A 15492-nucleotide genomic window follows, 5' to 3' on the forward strand; every position below is an offset into this window, starting at 1 on the left:
AATTTACCAGTCAAAGATAAAAACAACAATACCCTCACAAAGCTAGAAGATCAGCTTGACAGATGGAAAGAACACTTTAGTGAGGTATTGAACAGACCACCACCAACAAATCCACCAATACTTGAAGAAGGTCCAACACTTAACATAGAGACTGACAAAATTACCGAAAATGAAGTAAGAAAAGCCCTAAAACATCTTAAGAATGGGAAAGCAGCGGGAATCGATGGCATACCACCAGAAGCCCTCAAGTCCATGAATGACACTACTATTCAATATCTTCTTGGGCTATTAAACCAGATATGAGAAAAAGAAAAAAATCCAAAAGACTGGCAAAAGGGACTCTTGGTAAAACTACCTAAAAAGGGGGACAAATCCAATTGCAACAACTGGAGAGGAATAACTCTTTTGTCCATTCCTAGTAAAATCCTATGCAGTAAAATCTTACAAAGAATGAAAGAAGAGATTGATAGCAAGCTGAGAGATGAACAAGCTGGATTTAGACAAGAACGATCATGTGTCGACCAGATTGCAACACTCAGAATAATTATTGAGCAAACGATCGAATGGCAGTCATCCCTACATCTAAACTTTATTGACTTCCAGAAAGCATTTGACAGCATAGATCATCAGGTCTTGTGGAACATTCTAGGACACTATGGGATTCCTCCTAAGATTATTTCCATGATTAAGTTACTGTGTGAAGAATTCTCTTGTCAGGTCATACATGCTGGTACATTGACGGATCCTTTCCCTGTAACAACTGGCGTAAGGCAAGGATGCATTCTCTCTCCCCTTCTCTTTCTCATAGTCATCGACTGGATAGCAACAACAGCTTACAACGACCCTCATGGTATACAATGAACACTAACATCTCGTCTAGAAGACCTCGAATTTGCAGACGACATATGCACACTATCGCATCGTCTTCACGATTCCCAACACCAGGTCAACCATCTCGAAGAAACAGCTAAAAGAACAGGATTGTATATCAACACAGCCAAAACCAAAGCCATGAGAATCCAACAAAACCAGATGGATCCAATATTGGTAAATAACCAACAGATAGAGAATGTAGATAAATTTACGTACCTTGGAAGTGTCATGAGTACAACTGGAGGCACTGACGAAGATGTACAAGCCAGAAAGATGAAAGCATTACAGGCTTTTTCCATTCTAAAGCCAGTATGGAAAAGTAGAACACTGAGAACGACTACTAAGATCAAAATTTTCAAGATATCCGTAGATATGTCAAAAAACGAAAACATTCTCCATTAATTAGACGATTTTTTATTTGGAGGTGAAGCCCATTCTAATGTATGTCAGATTACACTTGACAAATTCAGAGATTTGTGTATTTCATGGGGCGTTCCTTTAGCAGAAGACAAAACAGTAGAACCAATTGAGATTTTAATATGTTAAGGGGTCGAATTTGACTGCCAGAAGACAAACTTAACAATATCTGTCAGTCATTGCTTATGTTCATAACGTCTAAAAAAGTGATATTGAGAGAGTTACAGTCTTTGATTGCCTCTTTAAATTTTTTACATTTAAAAAATGTAATATCAGATAAAATACCATTTTCAAACCATTGCCTTGGTCAGCAGCTTTGAGTCCATTTTCCGGGAAAATATATTCTGAAACCTCTGTCTTTCCCCTGCACTGCCAGTAAACAGCTCAATAATGTCATCAGAAAACCATATATTGTCAAGCATGACTGTGATGCCACTGTAACTGTCCAAAAAGTAAATCCAAACTTTCAAAGCTTGGTTCCCTTGATTACCCTTTATGCAAAGCACAAATTTGAAAATATCTCAAATTAGTCATCTTCTAACCATATTTAATTATTTATTTTAACCTAACTTTTTAGGGTCTGTACAAGTAGATTGGCTTCATCGTTAAGATAAATAAAATTGCAGATAATTGCATTCTAGTTCAAGGTGTCGAGATATGTAGCTTGACTTTTTTTCTCGTCTCGATAACAATGTCATAATATTATGTTCCGACTTGTAAATAGAATGTAAATTGGGTTCTTAACTTGTAAATATTTTGTATTTTGAGGTTTCCCAGCCCTCAGATGGTCGAGTTTCTACATATGATAATGAAATATGTTGAACAAATATGTCATGGGGAGTATAAAATTGCCCATAAAAATATGTCATCAGATCTGGTCATATTGGATTCACATCAATGAAGTTCTACCTCTTAATTTCCCATAAACCAAATAAGAGAAGTCTTACTATGATGTCATTTTAGGTTTTTATTTGATGTAAAAGTGGGCATATGCCTTGTATTCCCCATGATTTCAAATGTAATTTTGTCGATTTTTATATAATTATTGTCTTGTCATTCTTTCAAATATTATACCACTTCAACAATTCCCACTAAAATGGATTGAATCGTGAGATCAAGAATTATCCAATTATTACGTGTAATTTTTCATTTTCATGAATTTCCATTAATAGAAGATAAAGTTTTCATGATGGTAATCAATACGAATTTACCTTTTGACTTTGGAGTTCTGAGAGCCCGTTAACCTGTAAAACTGAGGTGGTAGGATCTTTACAAGTTTCGTAACTTTAACAAAAATAAAAAGTTTAATTGTGTATAACTCACATCTTCAAGTTTTGTTAAATCATGAAGAAAAATATGTCCTATTTGATATAGAACTGTAAAAGACATTATTAATTCGCTATACACGGTATATCTGCCTCATATTTCAAATAATTTACGACGGAAATTAAAACTCACTCCCACAGTTCTTATTGAAATAGAATATACATATAAACCGATAAGATTGAATGACTTATTCGGTGCTTTTTTACATTCAACTATTTATCACAGAAACTTGATTTTTTTTATAGATATACTACTTCGTAGGATTTAGATTTTTAAATTTTCAAAGAACAAATATTTTTTATTGAATAAATACTTACCACTATAAATTCTGAGATGGTCCATCTGCACAGCTAAACGACAGAAAGAAAAGATGAACTACCTCCGTGACAGCCTTATACGGTCAGTCACCGAAAATGACCGGAAATACTCACTAACTATCATTCTATTTCTTCAAAAACTACTAATTAAGGGTATGAAGGGAGGAAACAAAGAGTGGGACTTATAATTCATGGAGATTGGTATTTATCTTATTACAATAATTTTACTTTAATTTTTTTTAATTTTATAACAATAAATAACATAAATTCTGAAACGTATAGCTGAATTCCCTTTGTTAGAAGAGGCTGGTGGAAAATTAATTTGCTGATCAATCACTATAGGTCCCATAGACTAAAAGCTATCAGTTCTAACTATGCCAAAAAACCAGCAGATAAAGCATCTAAGATTTTCACTGAGTTAAACTGAGCCCAAGAAGAGGATAATAGCATTACTTCATGAGCATTTGCACAGTGTTATCATCAGACACTTCATAAGCTAAACGAATGGTGTTATCTAGCCACGTAGAATTAGATTAAGCTGAAATAACCTGAACACTAAAAATTTCAAGAAGAAGGAATGTAAACCAATGATTCATCCAGCTTGTCCTTCATTACCTGAAGTGCTGATAGAAAATGCTGAGACTCAGAAAAGTACTTACAAGAAGTTGTGGATTCCTTAGAAAGACCACAAGAAACCTCAAAAGAAAAAAAGAACATTCTTCTTCACTCTAGCAGGGTAAGTTAAATTTCTCTGAGTCTTTTCTCTTAATAAAGTAGACTCTAGCCTTCCAACCATCCTTAGATTGAGGTTGTTCTTCAGGAGTAAGAGGAGTAAGACTCTTCTGAGAAGTAGAAATAACAACACAAAGAATAGAAAAATAATCATCTTCCTCCTCAAAGCACAGAGCAACCGAAATAGTATCATCATCCTCATTCTCCTTATAATTTATCTCAGCCCTACAATAAGTTGAATTTGACTCCAAAGCTTCAAACCTGAAAAAAAACTCTGAAATTGAGATAATTTAGACATCAAATCATTAAGGAGACTTAACCTAAGAAACAACTACCTGTTGAGAAAGGTCAACAGTAGGTGTAACTGCCTCACTGCATCTGAGAATGTTACTAGGAACACTGGCAGATGGTGATGCACTGGTAGGTTGCTTAAAAGTGTTACTCGGATATCCATAAAAGAAAGACCAAGAAGGTCGAGGCCAACTAACGAAATCTGAACTGGGAACCTGAAGATTAATTTGTAAAGTACTCATCTGAACAGCGTTGAGCTCAATTATATAATTTGGAGTCATGGTCGTTGATACCATAGTGTCTAAAGGGCGTGTAAATGTATGAGGAACACTGACAAAGGATGAAACAGACCTATTTGGAACTTGGTCAGAGTTTTGGTTATTGTTCAAGTCTGGTACCGAAGACACAGGCATAATTTGAGCAAGAGTGGTGCTAATAACCTATCCAAGATGGTTCTAAGTCTGCAAAAGCATGCGGTCAGCTCTGCAATAGGAAATAGAATGGGGCTTAGTGGGTATTTCCGGTCAAGGGTGACTGACCATATAGGACTGTTTCAAAAGTTTTTTTATCTTATCTTACTGTCGTTTATCTGTGCAGATGGGCCAACTCAGAATTGACAGTGGTAAGATATTTTTGTATAAAATTGACAACTTACGACCAAATTGATGTTGGGGTGGGAAGCGGGAGACTTTTGTGAGCATTGCACGGTTTTCTGGGGTTTTCTGCTATAAAGTCGGTCTGTAGTATGACTAAAAACAAATTGATGAGTTGCGGAGGACAATTGTTCTACATACAGTGTGAATTCTACAATAATCATTTTTTTTATTATCTGTTTTAGATTGTTTGTTTTGTTTTGTTTTGTTTTGGTTTTTTTTTTGTTTGTTTTGTTTATTTGTTGTTTGTTTGTTTGTTTGTTTGTTTGTTTGTTTTGTTTTGTTTTGTTTTTTTGTTAGTTTGTTTGTTTGGTTTTTTTTTTGTTTGTTTTTTGTTTTTGTTTTATTTGCAATATCTAAAGAAAGTGGCAGATGACATAATATCGGATTTTGAAACTGTGTATCCTGTTGATAACAATATATCTATTATATTAAAGAGCTCAGTGTCGGATCCGTATCTTCAGTGAAATAATCATAATATCACACCCGTATCCAATATCCAGGATCCGGAATGCCTAGACAACTTGTAAATATTTAGATTTTCGAGCTCTGATTTGGTCGAAAAAATACATACGATGTATATAAAGTTGATTTATTATGCAACTATCAATGGTTGTTTGGGGGAATACTTCTTCCCAGGTGTTATAACCACATATATCAGTGGCAGTGGTACATCATGTAGTTAGTATATCATCACAACTAATCAAATCAAATTCCATGCATTACTGATGCTAAAATTTAACTTAAAATGTATATCCTATTTGGCTACTTCAACTGTCTTTCGATCTGTTTTGTAAATACTGATAATGTCACATTTGAACATTGGTTACTGTTTAAAGTTTTAAACAACAAAAGATGGGCAAGAGATGTTTATAGTCATATATTTGTATATTTACTTTCAGCTGCAGTTCTTTTTCTAAAAATCAGACAGAACGTGATTCATGCATGCCAAAGCCACCAAATTCAGTTATATTGCTTGTTCAGAAACAGTTACTGATCAACTAAGCAATCTCAGTCTTTTATGTGGTTGTTGTGCTATTTGGATAAAAATTATATAGATTGTACATGAATTGGCACTTTGCAAGATTTATCATTCCTTATTTGGTCTGATTTGGTTGATTTTAATGGAATGTGAATGTATGATTTTCTGAAAAAAGCAGATCTGAATGCAGAAATGATAATCGTGATGTGAATGTATAGCATATGTAGACTGAAAAAGCATCGTTTGTTAGGTGGGTTTTTCTTTTACCATAGGCAGTGTCTGAATTTTATATGGACTAGTACTTAAATTTAAAAAATAACCTCCTTTCCTAAATGATTTTTTATCATCTTTGTCGACTATATCCAGATCAATATCTAAAAAATATTTCTTATTCCTCTGCTTGAAAAGCAGGAGGTATATAGTGTTTATGGTGTCCGTGTGTCCGTTTGTCAGTCCGTTCGTCCGTCTCGAGTTTTAATCCGCCACTGCTTTGAAATAGATGAATTTGGTGAAACTTTCTCAGAGTTTAATACTTGATACCATTGTGTACTTCTTATCTTGTTTTTTTTTTTTATCTGATAGCTTTAATGACTCATGGGGTATCCTATGTGGTTTCTGGGGAGGGAGGAATAGTATCACAAAGTGAGCTTTGGTCACGGTTTTTCCTGTAATTATTGTTTTCATGTTGATCTCAATCCAATACCGAAATAAATTTCATGGAATTGTTTTCGACCATGAATCAACATTTATTAAATAATATACTAGACGTCTTGTCAGGGAACTCTTCTTTAAGAGCAGAAGTGGCACTTATTATTGTTTCTAGTACATAAGAAAACTTGATTTATAGAGAGTTTAATGTCTGTAGTCGTCAGTATTTTTATGAAACTTTGGATTCTTATGTTGCACATGCCAGTGATGAAATCTTTGATGGACTTTGCAATTAATGTCACAAAAACTTACATCTTTCACTGAATCATTTTGTATGTCCAGTCTTTGATGGTGTCATCGCCATAGATTTTGTATGGTCATCAATACTTAACGACCCCACAAAATTGACGCTAACTTGATTTTACTCATTTGTAACGTGACGTATGACGCTGGCAAATTAGGGCTTGATTACCCTTCCGGGGCGCTTAGGGTAACTTCCGACTTTTGTGAGAGTCAATATTGCAATTTTTCCTCTTATTTTTCTATTTATTTTTTTTTTTTTTTTGTTGGCTTAATTGGGTTTTTGATAGTTTGTTCTGTTTTGTTTTTAATGTGTTGTTTTGTTTTGTTTTCCTTATCACCCGTTTTTGTATGAAACGGCATTTGTTTTGATTTTTGTTTTGTCTGTTTTTCCTCTTGTCTGATATTTGTTAAAATATCCCTTAAAAGATTAAAAGTAGAACCAAACTATTGTGGTTGTTTATCTGGTTATGTCATTAGAAAATACACAGTTGCGCTTTCAAAAGGTCGAACAAAAATCAAAATTTTGACTGAAATTTTCGAAGAACGTTTTCCATGATTCTATTGTATGAAATTTTTTACTGGCGCCTTTGACTGAATACTTTTGAAAAAGTTAAAGTTACTGTAACAGTTGATGTGATCTCCAGATTCGTTTAAATGACGTTGCATTTCCTGTTTAAAAAGCTATAAATAGGGCTGAACGAACATTATAAATATAACATATTTAAATAGTCGATTTTGCGGTAAAAAAAATTGTTGCGTGATAAGGAGGGGGAGCGCCAAACAATAATAGAAATTTTAGTCATCTATTTTGAACACCTTTTGCAAAAACACAATAGATTGAAGTTTCACGGTTGTAATTTAAAAAATGATATTCTTGTTGAGGGGTTTGGATTTCAAAGTATAGGTTTACCTATTTTTTTTTTAAATTATAACCTTAGTTTGGTAACATCTTCACAAGGACGAACACCTTTCAGTAAACACCTGGTGAGTTTTATTAGTTTTATACGATAAAAACTTACAGATTTTTTCATATATTTACAAAAAATAATACCTTTGTCTTAAGAGTGAAGCGTATGAATGTTGAAAGGCTTTTAAACGTTATTTTTTTTACCAAAAATGGATGAAGATAAAATAATCTGAAAATCCAGTAGGTTTAAAAAGGGTGAACATAAAATAAACATGATGATGAATATTTTTAACCCTTAATTTAAGCATTGAATCCAATGTTGATATTCTAAAGCATGATTTACAACTGTCTTTACTTAAATTGGGAGATTTTTCTGTTCTGCGTTTGTAAGTTATTGCTTGCTCAAACTAATAAAGCTGAAGTCATTAATGGATGACAATTTGTTTATTCTTGTTATCTTGTTTGTATCCATTATTTGTAATTAGGTTTGGAGTACTGATCTTTAATTAGATAATACTAGAAATTTTTTGTATCCATCAAGTACGACAATTGTTAGGTGTGCTCATTGACAGAGTATTAAGAGTATCCTAGAGCTTCTAGGTTTATCCAGATTAATGCTGGATTTGTGCTGTAAGAATTAGTGTGCACTTTGTAGTTCATTTGTCTTACATGTAACTTTTTGTTCGTCTGTTGTATTCTTGGTGTTCTGTGATACGTTTTCCTTCAATTGACACTTTCAGTTTGCATGGTACTTCTATCTTTTCTATAACGTATGCTCGATATTTCAATTGTTATTATGAAATTAAGTTGAAAATCTGGAGTTTAAAATTTAAATCTATCATTTTTAGAATACGTGCCTTTTCATTTGATTTGACCAAATATTTCGTTTTTTGACAGATTAATGTTGATAAAAAGTCTCCAAGCAAGTACATTTAAAACGTGTCAACCGAAACGAGTAGTTCAGTAAATATTTGATTTTTATATAAGATAATTCAATTTTAATGCACATTTGAAAATGTGTAAAAACCTTTCCCTTCCTCTTCCTAGTTCATATAATTTTCTGCAGTGGAAGAAGTAGAAATATTGTTGATCATATATTACAATTGATTTAGAACGTTTTAGATGCATCTGAAAGATGGGGAATAACGCTTCATCAGTTAGAAAGCTTAACCCGAAAACAATCAAAGACCTTCAGAAACACATTGATGTTGACTTTACGTCTGACGAAATACAGGAATGGTACAACGACTTCAAGAATCACCTAGGAATAGGCGAATCAGCGTTGTCAAGAACAGCATTTATCAGAGTATACAATACTGTATTTGACGGTGATGCTTCGGCTTTCGCCGGGCAGGTCTTTAGAACGTTTGACAGAGACAATAACAACATGGTGGACTTCAAAGAGTTTATTCTTGGTCTATGTATGTCTGGAAGCTCAGAACCAGCGGTGAAGCTCAAGTGGGCGTTTGAAATGTACGACATTGATCAAAATGGATACATCACGCAAGATGAAATGATACACATTCTAAATGTAAGTTGAAGTATTCAAATTCATATGTAGTATTCCGTTTTTGTAGTCAATTATATAGACAAGACATAGGGAAGTTTTGCATGACACAATGATATGCATTTTAGTAATTCTATATAGGTTACAGACCACCAATTCAACCAATGAGTATTTGGAACGTATGCAAAAATAGTCCTACGCAGAAATTACCCCTGTTCCTCATAGTGCTGTGAAAAAAGTTCTCATCTTATTTAAAAATTTTAAACAGTTTCTGAAAGGAAAAACATTTCTGTACATTTTATAGGTATATTTTGCTTCTTGTGATGTGAAGCCTAATCTCCATAATGATTTTTAAATATACCCCTATCTTGTGAAAACACTGGGATTTCCCATGCTATTTATAGACCCTTCACTTCCGGTGACCAGTACTGCACTGCAAGTCTGCTAACCCCACATGCCATTCTGAGGATTGTGAGCTGACATATGTAGAATCATGCTGATATATAGTCCTCTGCAGGTTAAAGTTAAGGTAAAGTCCAGAGAAGCCATAGAATATTGTCAAATTAGCATAGAAGCCTATGGGAAGTGGAATTAGTGGTTTTTAGCCTATATAGTGATATACAAGACTGAAGTACGATAAAGTAAAATAATTACAGCAAAATTATATAATCTGATGTTTTTTGTTTAGGAAATATTTCAATTATTATGTGTTTAAATCATATCTTAATTCATAGTACAAAAGTTGTTTTAACTGTAAAATACATGTATTCCAGAAAATTTTATTATTATTCTTCATTGACTTTATTCTTGCTTTTTAGGCTGTTTGCAAAATGACTAACGCTAAGTTACCAGCTGAGTTCATTTCAGCTGAGAATATGACATTGAAGATATTCGAAGTATTAGATAAGAATTGTGACAATCAAATTAGCTACGAAGAATTCGTCGAAGGAGCGGAAAAGGTTCAAGTAATAATAGACATTCTGCAGTGCGATCCTGCACCTGAGTGATGAACCATCCATGCAATATTTTACCACACTAGGGAAGAACATAATTGGTGACTTAAACTGTTTTTCTATGTGAGTCGTGGAATTTTGATTGCTTTTTGGTTCAATTTCTAAATTATAAAAAGGAAACAAAATCAGTTAAGCCAAAACCAAAACCAAAACTACAGGAAATCATATTTTACACAAATAATATCATTTCTGTACATATATTTTCAAATTTTATTTGTATATGACATTTCCACTGTTTCTGTCTAGGTGTATAAATGTGAACCGACAGGTCTGATCCACACCATTCTCCCTTATCGGTTCCTTAATTAATTTTTGAACTGTTTATGACAATCTATCGAAATAGGTTTGAAGTTGAGATTTGTATTCTCCCCCTAACACTATCAGTCCTGGGAATATTTTAAAAGTTTGTTAGCAAACCAAGATCACCAGACTTTAATTGGAGATATAGGATCTGATGTACATGGAAACAGCAATAAACGTATGTCTTCGATCTCATTTAGCAAGCTGGTATATTAAACTAAATACCATAAATTGAAGTTGTCAAACACTTATGTGTATATATATAGTATGTATCTGCTAGTTTTGGCGTTAAAAATAGTTAAAACTAAGATATGTACACAAAAGAAAAATAATCAATTGCTAAGAAACATCCACATTTATGTAGGTAGCTCTCTATGTAATATATTTTACAATTAAAGTTGGAAATAGAATGCAAATAAGCCTAAGTTGCTTTGTATTGATGCTTTTGGTGCTGGTTCTAATAAAAATAATCTAGGAAATATGTAATCTTTTTTCTTTCTCCAAATTATGATAAGAAAGTCTGTGTTTCACTTATTCTAATGATAAAATTGTAAAGATGCAATTTCAATACTGTGACAATTACGTTTAAAGATACATCTATTAATGTAGAGTACTGTCTGTCTGTCTGTCAGCACAACTCCTTTAAAACTGTTCAACAAATTTCTATTCAATTATTCATAAGCGTAAAGATAGAATTCTTGACGGTTTTTTAGCAAGAAAATCAAACTTGAAAGTTCATAAGCGTTCCTCGGTTAGAACAGTTCGGTGAAATGAGAGGTTAGGAGTTGTACAGACGAAAAAGTATTAACTATTGAAATTACCTCGGTGAGAATAGAATTAAGTTTGTCTATTTACACATTCAAAGCCAAGTGTAGCGGAGATGTACATGTGTATACTTTCTTTAGTATGTCTAGAGGTTAGTTTTATTTGTTTACAACATTTGTTTACACCGATTTACTAATATGGTACACGAATTGTGCACTTGTGGTGGCATATCATTATTGCATTTAATACAATCACAGCATAGAGTTCATTGTATTTCATAAAAAAAAAAGATTAGAAGACTTCAATTAAAAACATTGACAGTTTCAAGCAAACGAAAGGTTCTTACATAAAAATCATACATCTTTTCATTTGTAATGATCACTTGATTGGTGATCATTTGAAAATAGTTCTAGGCAGTTCCTCCTATGATTACAGAGATACATCGTAAACATTTTTTCCGACTTTTTATTGGTTAAGATGTTCTATTTTTTTTTTTTTTTTTTCAGAAAGAGCACATTCAAGGGATGTACTGTAGTGAAGTTCAATGATTATAAATATCGGTTTTGATAATTTGAAATACATTGTTGTTTGACACCGTTTCATTTATTCTATTATGACTGAAAATTGAGGGTGACTCTATAAATAATAATTCTGTACAAAATGCACCGTAAATTTTTCCGCCATTCTTACCCTACCAGTGCACCTGGTCCACGCTCCCAGTTTTTAGTGGAGTCCGAGTTGCTCATTTGCTTTTGTTATTTTGTATGTATGATTTAAGTTACTTTATGTTCTTTGTTGTGTATGTCTGTTTTCTATGTCTGGTCTTTGTCCCTGGATTATATTCTTTTGAATACCGCTATAACCTTGGTTCCCTTTACGCTTACATTACATAACCTGTCAAATTGTCTCACTTCTCAATATTGTTTCGACACTATTTATGTGCTTATTGAATGCATCCAAGATAACAGACTTTTAAGCTGTACTTCTAACTGCCCTGCCTGATTATTACATTGACTTGTACTTAGCAGCAAAATGGCAATTTATATATCAAATAAATTGGTTCAAGTATATTTTTTTAATTACAGAAAACTCTGATCAATTTCCTGCATTGAATATTTTTTTCATAAATGAGACTAATTATAATTAAATGCCGCGGTTATACCCCTAAAGACTTATTGAATTAGATATTGACTTTAAAATTGAAACTTCAAGTTTGGTTTAAAAAAAACTTAAATTGCATGTTTGCTGATTTACATGTTTATGAGAAACTAACAAATATTATTTGATATTCACGCCGCAATGGAAGAGGGATATTTAGCGCGCTGTAAAATCTATATTTAAACCACCACTTCGTTTATAATGCCTGTACCAAGTCAGGATCATTGCAGTACAAGCTACGCCGGTGATGTAATACCTATCTTGTCAGATTTATTTTGACCTTGACTTGATTAGCGTTTGGCAATTTTGTTGTTATCCTTATTGATATACAAAACGAAAAACCTCAATATGATAACTGACATCTTTAAAGTGTTCGTTCTTAATAAGATGTAGGGAATAATCTAAGATAAATTAGCACTGTATAATAGTGCACAAAATTATCTGGAAGACTTTGTCAATTTTGAAATAAAGACTTTCATGAATCGATAAAACTTCTGAATTCCGTCTAAAACATACACATTATCAATTCATTTTTATCTGTGAAACTATGCATGATTATGGAAATCTTCCACTTGAACATTCAAGTAGACAAGATTTTCAATTTTGCTTGGCTTTTTTATTTTTCTTTTATGTTTTGTTTTGTATTTATATTTGCTTCTGCTTGTTCAAAAAAAGTTTTATTTCGTGTATAAAGATTTTTCACCAGTTTCCAATAACTATTTAAAAAAGTTATAAATTCTTGACCGTTTGGTTTGTTGAGGAAAGTTTTATTTCGTGTATAAAGATTATCTATTAGTTTCCAATAAAAAATTGTAAATTTGTGAGCGTTAGTAAATAATGATTACCTTAAAATGTGTAAATTTATAAATATTTTTAGAATTATTATATATTTCTTCGGGATATAAATTTCGTTATTTTTATTTAAACTACAATATTCTCAAAATTTGTATTCTATCAACAATAGTACGTACAAAGAACACAATTATATGTAACAAGATCTTTTACCGAATTGCAAGACCGAAATTTTGAAAGTTTAAATAACAAGTATATACACCTAGTTGACGCCTTTTAAGTAGATATACAGCTTTTGTCAAGACGAATAGACATGGGAACGTTAGAAAGTTCAAGTTATCACGAAATGTTACATAAATTACTGAATGTTTGGTTGCATTAACATTAGGTAATGGAAAAATGTTCTGCTGTTTGTATATATTCTACACCTATTTCTTTATGAATTCCAAATTCCAAACATGCACACGTGTTTCGAGGAAAACTTTTCGTCCACAGCATTAATTAGAATCAAATATTTAGGAAGTTCATGATTATAAATGATACAGTTATCAAAACCAAAATTATCGAAATGGGAAACCAAATCCAGAACAGATAAGTTCCACCAGATATGTAATTATCTTTTTATCATAGGTAAGCTTGGACGCCCCTTTTTAATGAGTAATCAAGGAACAAGATTATAGCGGTAATCAAAAGAATATAATCCAGGGACAAAGACCAGGCATGGAAAACAGACATACACAACAAAGAACATAAAGTAACTAAATTCATACATACAAAGTAACAAAAGCATATGAGCAACTCGGACTCCACTAAACTGGGAGCATGGACCAGATGCACCGGTAGGGTAAGCGTCCTCTGCTTTTCTAGAAACATCCGCCGAGTTGCTCATAAAAAGTCAAGTCCGGGGTAGAAAAACGAGGAAAGGAAAACCTTTTGAACTGTTGAATAAATCAGTTTTCATGGTGCAGATGGATACACCATAACGATCCACGAGTTCATGATGACAACCATAAAACTTCTGTAGTGATGACTTCAATCTTGTAGCAACATAACCTTGTTCCAGAAGCCTATTTGTTAGAGTTCTAGCGCGATACAAAAAGTCTGCGTAATTTCGGCAAGCTCTGGCATAACGTATGAGTTGTGATATGAACACTGCATACGCAGGTGCCGAAGGGATGTTGCCACAGATGAAAGGAAACTTGACAATTCTGAATGAAAAGTAATCACGTTTGTCGTAAATTTTGGTCAATAGTTTTCCTTTACCATCGATTTCTAAGTGTAGGTCAAGATATGAGGCTGACTTCACAGTGTCTGTAGTATCCTTTATCTAAAGTTCTTTTGGGTAGATGCGATGTACCAAATCCCCGAAATTAGGATTGTTTAAAGATATTACGTCATCTATAAAGCGGAAACTGAGATTGAAAGATCTAGCCAAACGATATGCTTTCTTTCTGATCAGATCAGCTATAAAGTCAACCTCATAAGAGTAAAGAAATAGGTCAGCAAGTAAAGGAGCACAATTTGTTCCCATTGGAATGCCGACTGTTTGTTGAAAAACACGTCCACCACATTAAGGGTTAGTTAATGACAATGACTGCTAATTTTGGTGTTATTGTTGAAAATATTTCGTTTCATTTTTCAGTTCATCTCTGCCCAAACCGCTGAATGGAATTCAATGAATCTTTCATACATTCTTTTCACATGGCGTCATCGTGCACCTCTTTTGTTTTGGTTTGCCAATAAAATGAGTTTTGGTGGTTCCCTATATGGTTTCTCTGGAGTTGTGCTGGAATATCACCTAGAGCGTTTTACTCACATTTTTTGTAGTTTACATAGTATTGCTGCATTGTTAATATGAGATTTCAATTTTGACTAATGTTTGTAGAAAATGACGTTTATTTCAAATTCAATGAATAGTGTATGTGTGAGTGTGTGCGTGCGGGCTTGTGTGTGTGTGTGTGTGTGTGTGAACGCCAATATGAGAAAATGGCATGACAGATTTGTTCACTGCATACATAATCAAATAACATCACATTTTTTCTGATTAAAAAAAGGTGAATCTATTGAATAAAATTACGAGTTATTGGATCTAAATAGTCCATTTCTCTAAAAACAGAATTTCAAGAGATTGTAATTAACCACCTTTGTGAAGTGTTAGTTCTTCCGCGTTCTTTACAGTAATTCATATTGTAATCTATTCAAATTTTATAGTTCATGTATAATTAAAGTACAGTATCTCTTACACAATTTAAATAAAATGTCCTGCGTAAATCAATTCGTAACACCTCTTTAACTGCCATTCCTATTGTTAAGAGGATACAGGTGAAAAATGTCGTGTATACAGAACAAAAAAAATGTTCAAAAGCTCATGTAGATTCTAATCTATAGTTTGGCTGGGCAATTGATTTGAATCTGTATTTACTGTGAATGAGATTGCGCTTTCATATAGATAAAAGTGGACATTAATACTACTCTGTGGTATTGATATACGACTCTACTATTTGCATT

General features: G+C 33.0%; 1 protein-coding gene across 3 annotated transcripts; it reads left to right on the plus strand.

The window, feature by feature from the left end:
- Nucleotides 1-7369: 7369 nt before the first annotated feature.
- Nucleotides 7370-13013, plus strand: LOC148628653 (neurocalcin-delta B-like). 3 transcript variants are annotated; one of them, XR_015924103.1, is made up of 4 exons: nucleotides 7371-7526; nucleotides 8572-8980; nucleotides 9775-10032; nucleotides 11541-13013. XR_015924103.1 is itself a non-coding variant. In XM_088591700.1 (3 exons), exons 2-3 carry the CDS (start codon nucleotides 8585-8587, stop codon nucleotides 9961-9963), a joined length of 585 nt encoding a protein of 194 aa, XP_088447826.1. In that variant the 5' UTR covers nucleotides 7370-7526; nucleotides 8562-8584; the 3' UTR covers nucleotides 9964-10748. The 3 variants fall into 3 exon arrangements, 2 of the variants coding, with proteins under 2 accessions (XP_088447826.1, XP_088447817.1); XM_088591700.1 differs by lacking the exon at nucleotides 11541-13013 and having other exon boundaries at nucleotides 7370-7526; nucleotides 8562-8980; nucleotides 9775-10748; XM_088591691.1 differs by lacking the exon at nucleotides 11541-13013 and having other exon boundaries at nucleotides 9775-10748.
- The last annotated feature ends 2479 nt before the right edge of the window (nucleotides 13014-15492 follow it).

The sequence above is a fragment of the Perna viridis genome, chromosome 1 (genome assembly GCF_037379345.1).
Source record: "Perna viridis isolate PV_CMFRI_1.1 ecotype Kerala chromosome 1, ASM3737934v1, whole genome shotgun sequence".
Lineage (NCBI taxonomy): Eukaryota > Metazoa > Mollusca > Bivalvia > Mytilida > Mytilidae > Perna > Perna viridis.